Genomic DNA, 14,974 nt, shown 5'->3' on the forward strand with positions numbered 1-14,974 from the left:
CGCATCTACCGTCTGTCTGCATCTGTCTGTACCACCATATCCCTTGTCTCCCCTCTGTCACAGGGGATGAACTGTCCCTGCTTCCTTCTGTGGCCAGCCTCTGTGCTCATATCCTGGAACCCTTTCCCTCTCACCTCAAGAACTTTGCTCCTACATTTATTCTCTTTTTTCTCACCTTTTTTTTTTTTTTAATGTATTGGATCATTTTTATCTGCACCCAAACACATCTCCCATCTTAAAGGCAGAAAAACCTTCCCTTAATCCCACTTCTCAAGCTGCCTCCCCATTTCTCTGCTCTTCTTCATGCAGTGTTCCTCAGGAGAGTTTTCTGTGCTCACCTTCTCTCTGCTTTTCGCTCATTTTGATTCTCTTGTGAACCCACTGAAATTAGGTTTTCATGCTTTCCACTCTACTACAGAGGTGTTTATCAAAAGTCATCAACCCAATATTGCCAGATCTAATAGTTCTCAAATCTTTTTTTTTATTCCCCAATACCATTTTGATATAATTAAGTATTCTCTCCTTTTTGAAGTAATTTCTTCACTTGGTTTCTTGGACACACAGGGAACCTCTTCTTTGCAGTGTTCTGAGTTCCCCAAGACAGTGTTATCTTTGTCTCTATGTCTGCTCTCTTGCTGATCTCATTTAACAATCTTGGTTTGGAAAATCTTCTATTCACCAATGGCTCCCAAATTTCTATCTCTAGCCTTGATTGTCTCCTAGGCTCTCCAGACTTATATAATGTATGCCTACCCATCTCCTCCCCTTAGATGGGTAGTAGGTATTTTAAGTTTAACATATCCCAAACTAATCTCTTGACTTGCTGTCTTCTGCCCCTCTATCTTCTCCTTCTTTCCTCATTCAATACATGGCACCACCCTCCACCCCATTGTTTATTGTCATGTAGAATTTCTCTTAATAAATGAACTAGGTTCATTTTTCTCTGTATGTTTATGGTCAAGATTTAATAAGCACTTTGCTCTGTGTAGAGCATATTAATAGATATTGCTGATAAGGAGATTAGAAAGTAGGGACTCGTATCTTTGAAGAATTTATAGTCCATTAGAGGACTAGGTACCATCAAACATGAATAATCATTTAAGCAAAATAAATTAGATAATTGAATTAAGGTCATTTCCAAGTTTGATTATTTTAAGACATCTATTCTGACTAGAAAGACTTAGTGAAGAATAATACTTGAAAATACTTTGTGTCCTATATTTTAGCTTTTCACATAGGAGATCCACATTCCACTAAACTGTTTACATTTTGCTATCTCTAAGCAGGATACCCCAAATATATCCTGTTTGTTAAATAGATTCTTTATATGAAGGCCTTAGTCTATACATTATGTAGGTACAAAAGACTGTGAGACCCACTCCTTGTCCTCAAAGAAATACTGCAGTACAAAGGAGACATAACAAGTAAAAAGTTGACTAAAGAAGGATAAATGGCACAATACAAAAATCAACTTTCCTTCTGAGGAAGATGCACTCTAGACTATGATGATCAAGAAGGGCAGAACCTCAAGTAATAGATGATTAGTTTTGGTAACAGTATGAATGGAACCATGGCTAATTAGTTATTGTGCCCAGTGGTTAATACCTGCTTAAATCTACCTTGTGCATACCCAAAGTAAATTGGTCTTGAATATTCAGTATTTGGACAGGTAGAAAGAGAACAGATGGTAGAAATTACTGATTCAGGTTGGATTAGTCTGGAGAGGCATTTAGCAGAGATGAAGATTCCATGGGTTTGAAAAAAGAACTGGACAAGATTTCTCAAAAGAAAAAATTTAATGAAAGGTAGTATTTGGGGGATAATAGAAATTTTGGAGAAAAATGATCCATTGGAGAAGGAAATGGTGACCCACTCCAGTATTCTTGCCTGGAGAATCCCATGGACAGAGGAGCCTAGCACGCTACAGTCCATGCAGTCACAAGAGTCAGACACGACTTAGCAGCTAAACCACCACCACCACCAGAAGTGATCCAGACTTAGACAGTTTGTCTGGGCATAATATATAACAAAATTTCACTTCAAAAACTTGTTTTAAGGAACTGAAAACATAGCTAATAAAATTTTTGTGTGATAACCATTATTAATAGATACTGTGCTCTGGAACTGTAGGTACATACTACATGAAATCACTTGTTTCATGTCTCATTTCTCTAGAAATGGGAGATAAACTCAGTAGGGTTAGCTGAATCAAATAATAAGAATTTATTGTGTAATTATTTTATGCTTACAGGGCACAAATAGCAATCTGCTCTGTCCTGCCAGAGATATTGAAATATGGATTCTATAAACATTTGGGTAAATTATTCAGTTTTCTGAGATTTCGTTTGTTTGTTTGTTTTTTACACCTCCTGGTACATGGTAGGCACTCAGTATAGAAAGAGATAAGGAAGGAAGGAAGGAAATCAGCTGAATGAATTAAATAAAAATAATATGCACATAAAGAGTCTGGTATAGTAAATTATAACTTGACTTTGTGTCTATCTTCATTTCCTAGCATAGTGCCTCGCCTGTAGAAGGCATTTATAAAAGCTACTTGAATTAATTCATTCTTCCTTCAAATACGAAATATTTATTGAAACCTGTTATGTGCCACGCACTGAGAGTGGTAAACAAAACAGAAAGATATTCCTGCCCCCAGACTCTTATGGAAGAAGGTAGACAGTTAAGAAATGTATGCTGTGTCAGGTGGTGATAAGTGCTGTGAGGAGGACTAAACCAGGAGCAGGGGATGAGAAAAGATAATGCTGAAGGTGAATTCCTTATGGTGACCAAGGATTGTCTTCCTGTAAATGATATTTGAACAGAGACCTGAAGAAAGTAAGGGAATGAGCCAAGCCAGTTTCTAGAAAAAGGGTTTCTGGGCAGAGAGAGCAGCAAATGCAAAGACCATGAGGCAAGAAAGTGCTCAGTTTAAGGAGTTCCATCTGTGAAAGTATAGCAATGTGAGCAAGAAGTTGTCAGAAAAGTAGCAGGAGGACACATGATGTGAAACCCAAGGAATCTGGAAGGATCTCGACCTTTATTATGATGAGATGAGAGGCCATGGGAACTGAAGGACTTTAAGAAGAGGAATGACAGGATCTGACTTTGAAAGGATCGTCCTAACTGCTCTGTAGAGAATAGATCATAGAAGGACCAGAATGGAAGCAGGGATGACTTAGGAGACTGTGGGGACAGTTCAGGTGAAAAATATTGGTACCTTGAATTTAGTAATACTAGAGGAGGTAGTGAGAAGTGGTCGGGTTGTGGATATAAAGCAAAGGTAGAGCCAAAATAATTTGCCGATGGACTGGATGTGGGATGCGGAAGAGAGGAATTAAGGCTGTTTGCAGTAAACAGTGGGAGCAGGCAATGGCACCCCACTCCAGTACTATTGCCCGGAAAATCCCGTGGATGGAGGAGCCTGGTGGGCTGCAGTCCATGGGGTCGCTAAGAGTCAAACACGACTGAGTGACTTCACTTTCACTTTCCACTTTCATGCATTGGAGAAAGAAATGGCAACCCACTCCAGTGTTCTTGCCTGGAGAATCCCAGGGACGGGGGAGCCTGGTGGGCTGCAGTCCATGCGGTCGCACAGAGTTGGACACGACTGAAGTGACTTAGCAGCAGCAGCAGCAGTAAACAGCTGAAAGAGTGCTGAGTTGCTTCAGTCATGTCCAAATCTTTACGACCCTGTGGACTGCAGCCTGCCAGGCTTCTCTGTCCATGGGATTCTCCAGGCAAGAATACTGGAGTCGGTTGCTATGCACTTCTCCAGGGAATCTTCCCGACCCAGGGACTGAACCTGATTCTCTTATGTCTCCTGCATTGGCAGGTGGTTCTTTACCAGCAGCACCACCTGGGAAGCCCAGGTTGGAAGAATAGACTTGCCACTTAATGAGATGGAAAACTATAGAAGAAACAACTTTGTTGGGAGCTTCAAAATCTGTTCAGGACATGCTAAATTTGAGAAGCTTTTTAAAGTCTAGGGGTCAGGGAAGAAATCAAGATAGAGATATACTTTAGGGAGTTAGCAGTAAATAGAGACCATATAAATCCATAAAACTGTATGAGATCACCAATAGAGAGTGAAAATAGCAAAGAAATGTTGCCCAAGAACTCAACCCTTGAATAGTCCAGCAGTTAAAATACAAGAGGAAAGGGATTTCCATGGCAGTCCAGTGGCTAAGACTCCATCCTACCAATACAGGGAGCCCAGGTTTGATCCCTGATCAGGGAACTAGATCCCACATGCTCCCACTAAATATCCAGCATGCCACAACTAAAGATTCCATGTGCCACAACTAAGACCCAGCACAGCCAAAAATATTTTTTAAAGAACAAGAGAATAAAAGATAATTGGCCTAGAGGCTAAGATGAAGCAAGCAGTAAGATAATAGGAGAACCAAAAGAGGAAAGGTCTAGGTGAGTGAGTGAGTTATCAAACAGACAAACCAAGCAAGTTTTGTAACTCCTCTGGGGACCAGTCTATAAAATAGGAATGACAGTGTTGATACCACCTCCCTTGCGTGGTAACTGTGAGGGTTGATTATAGAGAATGTATGTATATCATCTATTACAGCAACTAGCACATAGGAAGTACTCAATAATTAATAACCATTTTATTATAAAGAAAACAACTAGAAAACATATGTACAGGGTTTTTTTATTTTTGTTGTTGTTGTTTAGTAACTAATGAAAATGTTGCAGGAATTAAAAGAAGGAAAAAAATCAATGAGTAAGGGTATTAAAGAAGTCTCTGAGGGAGAAAGAGAAATTTGACCCAGACTTTAAAATGGATTTTGGTAGAGGCAGCTGGGGCATTCCAAGGTGCTGAGATGAGTAAACACCCAGGAATGGATTTGAATATATCATGGTGGTCAGTGAAGAGCTGTTTGTCTTCAGATGAAATTTCATTGCAGACATGAAATGAAATTATATTGTTGTTGTTTCAGTTCAGTTCAGTCGCTCAGTCATGTCCGACTCTTTGCAACCCCATGGACTGCAGCATGCCAGGCCTCCCTGTCCATTACCAACCCCTGGAGTTTACTCAAACTCATGTCCATTGAGTCGGTGTTGTTGTTTAGTTTTATTTGGAAAACTGTTTTTTTAATGTTTGTTCTATTCTTATAAAGCTAAGCTTGGTAGACTAATTATAAGAAAAACTAGTTGGATGGTACTATTCTTACTTAATCTAGCACTTAAACGATTGATGATGGTTTTGCATTTGTGCCATTAGGTTTTACCACCATTGAGGGATGTGACAAATCGACCTGAAGTTGGCTCAACTGTGAGAAATAAGCTGGTGCGCCTCATGACACATGTTGACCTGGGAGTCAAGCAAATTGCTGCTGAATTCCTTTTTGTCCTTTGCAAAGAGAGAGGTAGGTTAAACTCTTTGCCCTCTACTTTTTCACCTTTCTGAGGGTCTTTGGGAAATGTTTCTGTTATTAGTGGCCATCTTGTTCTGCTCTTTTCACAGCTTATTCTCTATCTGTTCCATTAGAGGGTTTGAGGAGATAATAAAAATTAATAATTTAAAAGCTTTTCTATACACTTCTGAATTTATTGAGGCATGCAGACAGATACACTACTAAACACACTTACATTTAAACTTTGCCTCCTGTGTCCTTAACCCAGACTTCTTAATCCTTATGAGTGAAGACCTGGAGTCATTATGAAGAATCTACTTACGTAATTAAGGTGTTACTATCTTGATAGGCAAAGGCCTAGGTTAGTTCCCCTTTTTAATTTCTCTTGGAATTAAAACTACAGGAGTTTTTATTTCTTTATTTCTTCTTTAATCAATAAAAAGTTATTGAATGTGAGCTATAGATGCTTAAGATACATCCCTTACCCTTGAGTTAATGGTAAGACAAAAATAGAAAGAAATTAAAAAGTAACTATACTATAATAAATACTATTCTATAAGTTCATATAAAGTGATTGTCTTCTGAAATACATCTAACAATTTAAATTATTGTGTTATTTTGCTCTGCAAAAGTTCTCCAAACAAGAACTTGAACCAAGTTATTCAGGTATTTTTACCTATTTCTTTCTTCATCTCCTGGTTTATAAAAGTACTAGTAAAAGCCCCAACTAAGCAGATTTTATATTCCACTTTTTATTTTATTTTTATTTTTTTTTCTAATTTTATTTTATTTTTAAACTTTACATAATTGTATTAGTTTTGCCAAATATCAAAATGAATCCGCCACAGGTATACATGTGTTCCCCATCCTGAACCCTCCTCCCTCCTCCCGCCCCATACCATCCCTCTGGGTCGTCCCAGTGCCCTAGCCCCAAGCATCCAGTATCGTGCATCGAACCTGGACTGGCAACTCGTTTCTTACATGATATTTTACATGTTTCAATGCCATTCTCCCAAATCTTCCCACCCTCTCCCTCTCCCACAGAGTCCATAAGACTGTTCTATACATCAGTGTCTCTTTTGCTGTCTCGTACACCGGGTTATTGTTACCATCTTTCTAAATTCCATATATATGCGTTAGTATACTGTATTTATGTTTTTCCTTCTGGCTTACTTCACTCTGTATAATAGGCTCCAGTTTCATCCACCTCATTAGAACTGATTCAAATGTATTCTTTTTAATGGCTGAGTAATACTCCATTGTGTATATGTACCACAGCTTTCTTATCCATTCAAAGTACCTCAGTTTTGTGAGCTAGATAACTTAGAGGTGAGAAACTTCACTCACTTCTCTAAAAATCTTCAGTCAGTTGAATTCTTTTCTCCCCCACCAGCTTTACTGGGGTATATTTGACATATAAAATTGTATATATTTAAAGTATACAACATAATGATTTATATACATATACACTGTGAAATGATTACCTCTGTCATGTTAATTAACACATTCACTACCTCACATAGTTACGTGTGTGTGTGTGTGTGTGTGTGTGTGTGTGTGGTGAGAACGCTTAAGATTTACTATCTTAGCAACTTTAAAGTGTACAACAGGGTATTGTTAACTATAGTCATCATGCTGTACATTAGATCCCCAGAAATTATTAGTCTTATAACTGAACTTATTCATCTTATAAATTGTACCCTTTGACCAGATCTCCTTGTTTCCCTACCCTCTACCCTCTGGTAATCACTACTCTACTCTCTGTTTCTATGTGTTTGAATTTTTTTTTTTCAAGTTCTACTTATAAGTGAGTTCTACGGTATTTATCTTTCTCTGTCTGGCTTATTCACTTAGCATAAATATTCTCTAGGTTCATCCATGTGTTGCAAATAGCAAGATTTCATCTTTGTCGTGGCTGAATAACATTCCATTTTATATACAGTTCACCATTGACCACGAGTTTGAACTGCTTGGGTTCACTTAGATGTGGATGTTTTTTAAATAAATACACACTGTAGTACTACATGATCCATGATAGGTTAGATCCACAGTTGGTTGGGTCTGTGGATGTGGAACCACAGACACAGAAAGCAGACTATAAAATTACATCCACATTTTCAGCTGCATGAAGGGTGGACATCCCTAACCCTAGGATTCTTTAAGGGCCAACTCTGTATGTCTTATCTGTTCTTCTGTTGATGAACACTTAGCTTGTTTCCATTTCTTGGCTATTGTGAAAAATGCTGCCATGAACATGGGAGCTGAGATATCTCTTAGTTACTGACTTCATTTCCTTTGAATATACTTCCAGAAGTGGCATGCTGGATTATATTACGGTTCTATATTTAATTTTTTAGTAACCTCCATTACTGTTTTCTGTAGTTGTTCTTCAGTCACTAAGTCATGTCCAACTCTCTGTGACTTCACAGACTGCAGCATGCCAGGCTTTCCTGTCCTTCATAATCTCTCGGAGTTTGTTCAGATTCAAATCCATTGAGTCAGTGAAGCTGTCTAACCATCCTCTGCTGCCCTCTTCTTTTGCCTTCAGTCTTTCCCAGCATCAGGGTCTTTTCCAGTGAGTCAGCTGTTTGCATCAGGTGGCCAAAGTATTGGCACTTCAGCTTCAGCATCAGTCCTTCCAGTGAATACTCAGGATTGATTTCCTTTAAGATTGACTGGTTTGATCTCCTTGCACTTCAAAGGACTCTCAAGAGTCTTCTCCAGCACCATAATTCATAAACATCAATTCTTTGGTTCTCAGCCTTCTTTGTGGTCCAGCTCTCACATCTGTACATGACTCTTGGAATAGTAGCTAGTAGCTACACCAATTTCCATTCCCACCAACAGTGTAAAAGGGTTTTGTCTTTGCCGCATCCCTCCACATCCCTGTATCTCTTGTTTTTTATAAAAGCCATTCTAATAGATGTGAGGTGATCTTTCATTGTGTTTTCATTGCATTTTCCCCGATGATTAGTGACATTGAACACCTTTTCATGTACCTGTTGGGCATCTGTATGCCTTTGGAAAAGTGTCTATTCAGGTCCTTTGCCTAACTTTTAATTGAATTGTTTGGGAACTTTTGTTATTGAGTTGCATTCATTGAATTCTTTTTTTTTTTTTTTCTGACTGATACAACCACTTAAGTTACTGCTAAGATAGTATATTAATGAGATCAATATCACTATAGTGATAATAAACACAACTATTGAGGTATCATGTGTCAAACATTCTAAGCCATAATCTCATTTCATTCTCATAAGGACTCTAAAGTAAATATTATTATTATTTCAATGTCATAAATGAGGCAAGGGTTTTATCCAAGGTCATGCAGTTGCTTAAAGCTAAGCCTGAATTTGAGTCCTATCTTTCCATTCTGCCATGTTTCCTCTCATAATACAATTGACCCATAATGCACAAATGAACAACATGGGTTTGAACTGCTGTCCATGGTCCACTTATATGCAGATAAATATATACTACAGTACTGTGCAAGCCACAGTTTAACTCACAGATGGGGAACTGCAATTATGGAGGGCCAACTATAAGGTTATGGGAGGACTTTCAACTGCTTGGAGGGCCATCATCCCTAATACCTGTGTTGTTCAAGGGTCACCAGTAATTATCCTCAACCATTCTCATAGACTAGCTCATTTAACATTTGCTGTTTTAAGCAGTTCAATTATTTCTATGAAGAAAGATCCCACATCTTGAAATTAAGTGATTGGAATAGCACCTTGCATTTAGCAGTCTGTAAGAACTTGCTGAATTCAATCAAGTTTTCTGAGATCAGAAATTAGCTGTTTTTCAAGTATAATTGTGTGTGTGTGTGTATACACATAAATCTAAACCACACATGTATGTATTCATTAAAAAATGTTTATCAAAATATAATGTTTATCAAAATCTTATCCACTTGTTACCTCTAAGTAGTAGAATGCCTGGAGATTTTCTTTTAGTTCTCTGTATTTTATAGTTTTCTGCAATGAGTATGCTTTCTTGTGTACTTATGAAGTTTTTAAGAGGGGAAAAATGAAGTTTATTTTATCTGTAATTAATATCTAAATATATACATTACATATCTAAATACATATATTACCTAAATATATAAATTACATTTCTAAATATATATCTAAATAATTTTATAAATCTAAATATAGTTCAGTTCAGTTGCTCAGTCATGTCTGTTTGTGACCCCATGGACTGCAGCACGCCAGGCTTCCCTGTCCATCACCAACTCCCAGAGCTTATTCAAACTCATGTCCATAGAGTCAGTGATACCATCCAACCATCTTATCCTCTCTTGTCCCCTTCTCCTCCCGCCTTCAATCTTTCCCAGCATCAGGGTCTTTTCCAATGAGTCAGTTCTTCGCATCAGGTGGCCAAAGTATTGGAGTTTCAGTTTCAGCATCAGTCCTTCCAATGAACATTCAGGACTGATCTCCTTTAGGATGGACTGGTTGGATCTCCTTGCAGTCCAAGGGACTCTCAAGAGTCTCCTCCAACATCACAGTTCAAAAGCATCAATTCTTTGGTGCTCAGCTTTCTTTATAGTCCAATTCTCACATCCATATACGACTACTGCAAAAACCATAGCTTTGACTAGACGGTCCTTTGTTGGCAAAGTAATGTCTCTGCTTTTTAATATGCTGTTTAGGTTGGTCATAACTTTTCTCCCAAGGAGCAAGCATCTTTTATATATAAATGTATATATATAAATATAATCAATCACGTCACGTATGTGTTAGTGTTATAACACATATGGTATATACATTTAAAATGAATTTGTTAATTGTTTTTTATTTGAAATGGTTAACTTTGTTCCCCCAGGACCCCGTATTCGAGGTTTCATAGTCCTAACTTTGAGCCCCAAACGCATGTTAGCAAAACTTTATCTTTTTCATTTGGTCTTTAACAATTATTTATATTCATCTGCTTTTCCTTCCAGTTAGACTTTAATAGTAAAAGTATTCTTCTGGAATACAAATTTGCTTATTCAAATTTTGAGTACTTTTTGAGGTCGACCCTGGGAATACAAAGGTATACATGATAAACAAGGTCTCTGCCCTCATATTATTTACCTTATCAAGGATTACAAATTCAGATGCCTACAAAATTAATAAAGTAAGTCAAATGGATAGAACATGAGATGATCAATGAAACCTGACACTTAGCTAATTGTTGGGGAGATAGTGGGTTGGGAGTGGAGGAGCAAGGGGAATGTGGGGGACTAGAAACGGGACCTTGCTGCTATTTAGCTCCAGCTGATTGTTACCATGAAGGGACATGTGGTCAGTGTTACCAAATCATCCAGATTTTTCAAGAGAAGCCAGGACTCTGGGTTTTTACATAAAATTCCTCAGTTTTTAAATGCTGTCAACTAATTCTAATTTAAAATTCTAATTCTAATTTAAAACCACCAAAAAGTTTGTAGTCCATATTCAACTTATAAGTCATCATAAGATTTTGGAGCTTGGGTTGGGTTTGGAGGCAGATTATATCACAATAAAATAAATTTAAAATAATTTATCAGAGTGATTAAACTTCCCTCTTAAAGATGAATGTCTTTAAGCTGAGTTTGAAAGTTAAAGTACCTTGATCCAGGCACAGAGGTCAGACCAGTAAGTATAAACAGCACAAAGCAGTCAAATTGGGTTAGGAACAGAGATGAGATTAAGAATGAAAACTGAAACAGAGCGAGATACAAATGCAAAACTATGGAAGATTTGGTACAGAAACAGCTCTCCAAGTGTCCTCTGTGCCAGGCTAAACGTATCTCACAACTAACAGCTGCCTCTTTGTTGAGCCCTAACAAAACTACATTTTTATTACCTCTTCTGCCAATTATGTACTTTATACAGGGGCCCTAAAACAAGCCTCACATAGTTTAATAAAGAAAATAATTTGTAAAACAAGCCTTTGTGGGGTATTTCCCCCCTTCCCAAACTCCTCCTTTTAACACATTTATTAATTCTCAGCATGTGTTAGGCACTGTGGTAGGGCAGAGGCTGAATTGCAGAGATAAATAAGGCTTAAACTCTCTCAGCACATAGCCCCACACCTTTATACACTTTACTTTTGTCTCGTTTACTTCAGTCACAGTAATAGGAGTGTCAGTGGCACCCCACTCCAGTACTCTTGCCTGGAAAATCCCATGGACGGAGGAGCCTGGTGGGCTGCCGTCTATGGGGTCGCACAGAGTCGGACACGACTGAAGCGACTTCACTTTCACTTTTCACTTTCATGCATTGGAAAAGGAAATGGCAACCCACTCCAGTGTTCTTGCCTGGAGAATCCCAGGGATGGGGGAACCTGGTGGGCCGCTGTCTATGTGGTTGCACAGAGTCGGACACGACTGAAGCAACTTAGCAGCAGCAGCAGCAGCTTGAAACCAAGCAGTCTCCCTCTCCTGATGATCTTTTCTCTTCTTGTCTTCTCAAAAGCTTTGCTCCATCAAGTGTTAACCCTTTGTTCCTTTATTAACTCTTCCTAATTTGTTCATCTTTTCAGTATCCTTATTACCCACTCAGACTTCAACTTGCAGCAAGTAAGGCATTTCCACCATTCCCTACTTCCCAGATTCCACTGAAAATGCTTTCAGTAAGGTCACAAAGTCACAAAGAAAGTGTTAGAAAGTGTTAGTTGCTCAGTCCTGAGACCCCTGTGGACTGTAGCCCTCCAGGCTCCTCTGTCCATGGGATTTTCCAGGCAAGAATACTGCAGTGGGTTACTATTTCCTTCTCCAAGGGATCTTCACAACCCAGGGATCAAACCCTGGTCATCTGCATTGCAGGCAGATTCTTTACCATCTGAGCCATAAGGGAAGCCACAACTAATTTTCAAAAGGAATGGATAGTTTTTAGTCTTTATCTTAATAGCATCTTTCTTTTGTAACAGTTGATACTGTTGACCATTGTCTGTCTCTACTACAACACACTCCTAGATTTCCTTTGACCCACCTCTCTGTTCATTCTTTTCAGTCTGATTTGTTCAATCCTATCTTTGTCCACATCTAATTGCTATCTTTCTCTAAAGTTCTCATCTGGCCCCATCCTCACTTTATCTTGCTTCCTGAGCAGTATTATCCCCTCCCTTGGCTTCTGCTTCAGCCTATTTGAGGGGGATTTCCAAATCTGCATCCCTCTTAATAAACTATTAAAATAATACTATCCCTCTGTTTCTGGTCAGGTTTTCTTCATTCTTTCTTACACACGGCTGAGAGAGAGACTGTTCTAGAGTACACTTATCCTATTGGCATTCCCCCTTATAAAACTTTCAATGACTCTCTGTCACCTCCATGATAAAATACAAATTTTACCTCCATGGCCTACCTTTATAGTGTAAATATACTAAATCTACTCCCTAAATCTACTCCCTACCCTACACTTTTTGCTTAATCATACTAAAGACTTCTTTATTCTTGTCTGATTATACTGCACTGTTCCTTGGCTCATCTCCATGGCTTGGCAGATGCTGTTCCTTTTGCATGGAATGCTTCTTCCATCCTTGTTAGCATAGTAAGCTTTTTGTATTCTTGAAGATCATAATCTTCATCTATGTCATCTGTATGAAGATCATCCAATGAAGAGTTCATCATTCTCTGGTTTGTACCATTTTTACTTATTCTTCTCTCTTTTTAAAATACTTCTGACGTTTGTTATATTATAACTTTTTGTTAAACTTTTATTCTAGACATTGAGTTTCTTTAGGTTAGATATCTTATCTTCTTCACCTTTGGTTCCCCAGTGTTTAACAGAGTACCTTACAGGTAGTAGGTACACCATAAATGTTTAATGAAAGACCAAACATTAATGCTGTCTATGAATTCAGTGGTGAATACACTGTCTTATGAACTTTTTCATATAAAGGAATAATTATAATATTATTGTATAATAATTATTACTATACAATTATTATACAATTATTGTATAATAATTGTAATAATTGTAATATACTTTGGTAAGCACCATAAGAGAAGAATGTGCCAGATATGGCAGCAACCTGGAAGAGGAAATGATTGGTTGGTGTGGAAAAGGTCAGAGAAAGTCTTCATCCAAGAGAAAAGAGAAGTGGGAAGAAGCCTTGTTATGTACAGAAAAGAGACTAGTTCAAAGTGTGAGGAATCTGCATTGCATAGGAGCAGTAGGAAATGAGTTTAGGAAAGAAGGCAGAGGCAAGAAAATGATCCCTCTAGGCCCTGTTTCAGAATTTGAGCTTTAGCCTTTGTGGGAGGTTTTGGAGGTTTTATCCAGAAAGGTGCTTATGTCATACTTTTGCTTTACAAGGATATAAGGGAGTTGTGTGTAACCAGGAGAGGAGCGGGTGTGAGATTGGAAGTACAGAGACTAGTCAGAGGAAGCTTCTAGTACGGTATTTCAAAAAGTCACAGCATTAACTGAATTCCTTTCAGCACTAACTGAAAGGAAAAGTACTGTAAATCCTTCTGTATGTAACAGAGAGTGGAAATGGTTTCTGGTAGAATCTGGTTGTGCTCTTCTTTCTCCTCAGTAAAAGAGCAAAGCCTTTTTTTTTTTGTTAGTCAAGTGTGATAAAACCCATGCTTTGTATAAGCAGTAATGCCATTACTACCAGTGCAGTTCTGACTTTGCCATGTGCTGCTGTGGTTGCTTTCCTCTTCATAATGCCCTCTAGCATCTTGATAAAATCATGGTGAAATCTTTCTTGTCATTTGTTTCATTTCTTTAGCAGTTTCATCTAAGTGCATGGATGAGTACTGTGACAAAGACAAAAACATTTGTTGTGTTTCTTTTTTTTTTTCTTTTAAGGACCACTCAGGAGATCTTTTGTTTGCCTTAACAGCTCATCTTAACATCCAAATTCAGTCCATTTTCCTTTTACTACTTTCCCAATATCAAATAGGATGTTATAGAGAATATTCAAAAATAGACTAAAAAGTAATTAGAAACACTCCACTAGATATCAGTAATATAAATCAGAACTTCACAAAGAAAATGCCTCCTCACTGTGTGGTTTTTGTAGTTCATTTGTCTCCCCTTCCCAACGCCAATTTTTAAGTGTCTATCTTATTAGCAAATGTTCATTTGATTTTTAAATTATTGGCTATAGCCTTATCTACTGTTATGAAAGCAAGGTGTGTCTGAAACAGTCTTTGTAACCCAAACTATCACAGAGTTGACACAGAAGGTTTGTTCCAGTGAATGAACAGTAAGCACAATTTTCATAAAAGTGCTAGGAATTTTTACCATTCACTAGCTTCCAGGAGGATTTTCTACATAAGAAAGCAGGTTATTTAGTGTTCTCTTGACTTCTTTTTAACCTATTTTGGCCTTTCATAAACTACATTCTTAAACTATTTTAATGTTTAGCCACTGTAGGTGGTTATTTAAATTTTGTCTTTTTAAATTATTTTTTAGTATATTAAACTATTCATAGCATCTCAATTTAGACTTTCACAGTTTTGGAACTGCTAAATATCCGTATTTGTTTAAAAATATATCTTATCCAAAAACTTGCAATGAGAGTGTCATTATTAATGTGGGTTCAGATATACGATCCTTCAGCCTTAGTGACTTTGTGTCTGACCATGTCTAGGGTCATGAATATTAGGAATATTTGTATACACT

At 37.8% G+C, this 14,974-nt stretch overlaps 1 protein-coding gene across 7 annotated transcripts in view; it reads left to right on the forward strand.

The window, feature by feature from the left end:
• The window catches only part of RIC8B (RIC8 guanine nucleotide exchange factor B), a 100,571-nt gene that overhangs the window by 55,853 nt on the left and 29,744 nt on the right, over positions 1-14,974 (forward strand). For all 7 annotated transcript variants that reach the window (XR_011566672.1, XR_011566674.1, XR_011566673.1 and 4 more), the window contains exon 7: positions 5,240-5,384. Coding sequence is in view for 3 of the 7 variants with exons in the window: in XM_070789658.1 (XP_070645759.1) it covers positions 5,240-5,384 (145 nt within the window). In the remaining 4 variants the exon portion in view is untranslated. The remainder of the gene's footprint in view (positions 1-5,239; positions 5,385-14,974) is intronic.

Source organism: Bos indicus, chromosome 5, assembly GCF_029378745.1.
Source record: "Bos indicus isolate NIAB-ARS_2022 breed Sahiwal x Tharparkar chromosome 5, NIAB-ARS_B.indTharparkar_mat_pri_1.0, whole genome shotgun sequence".
Lineage (NCBI taxonomy): Eukaryota > Metazoa > Chordata > Mammalia > Artiodactyla > Bovidae > Bos > Bos indicus.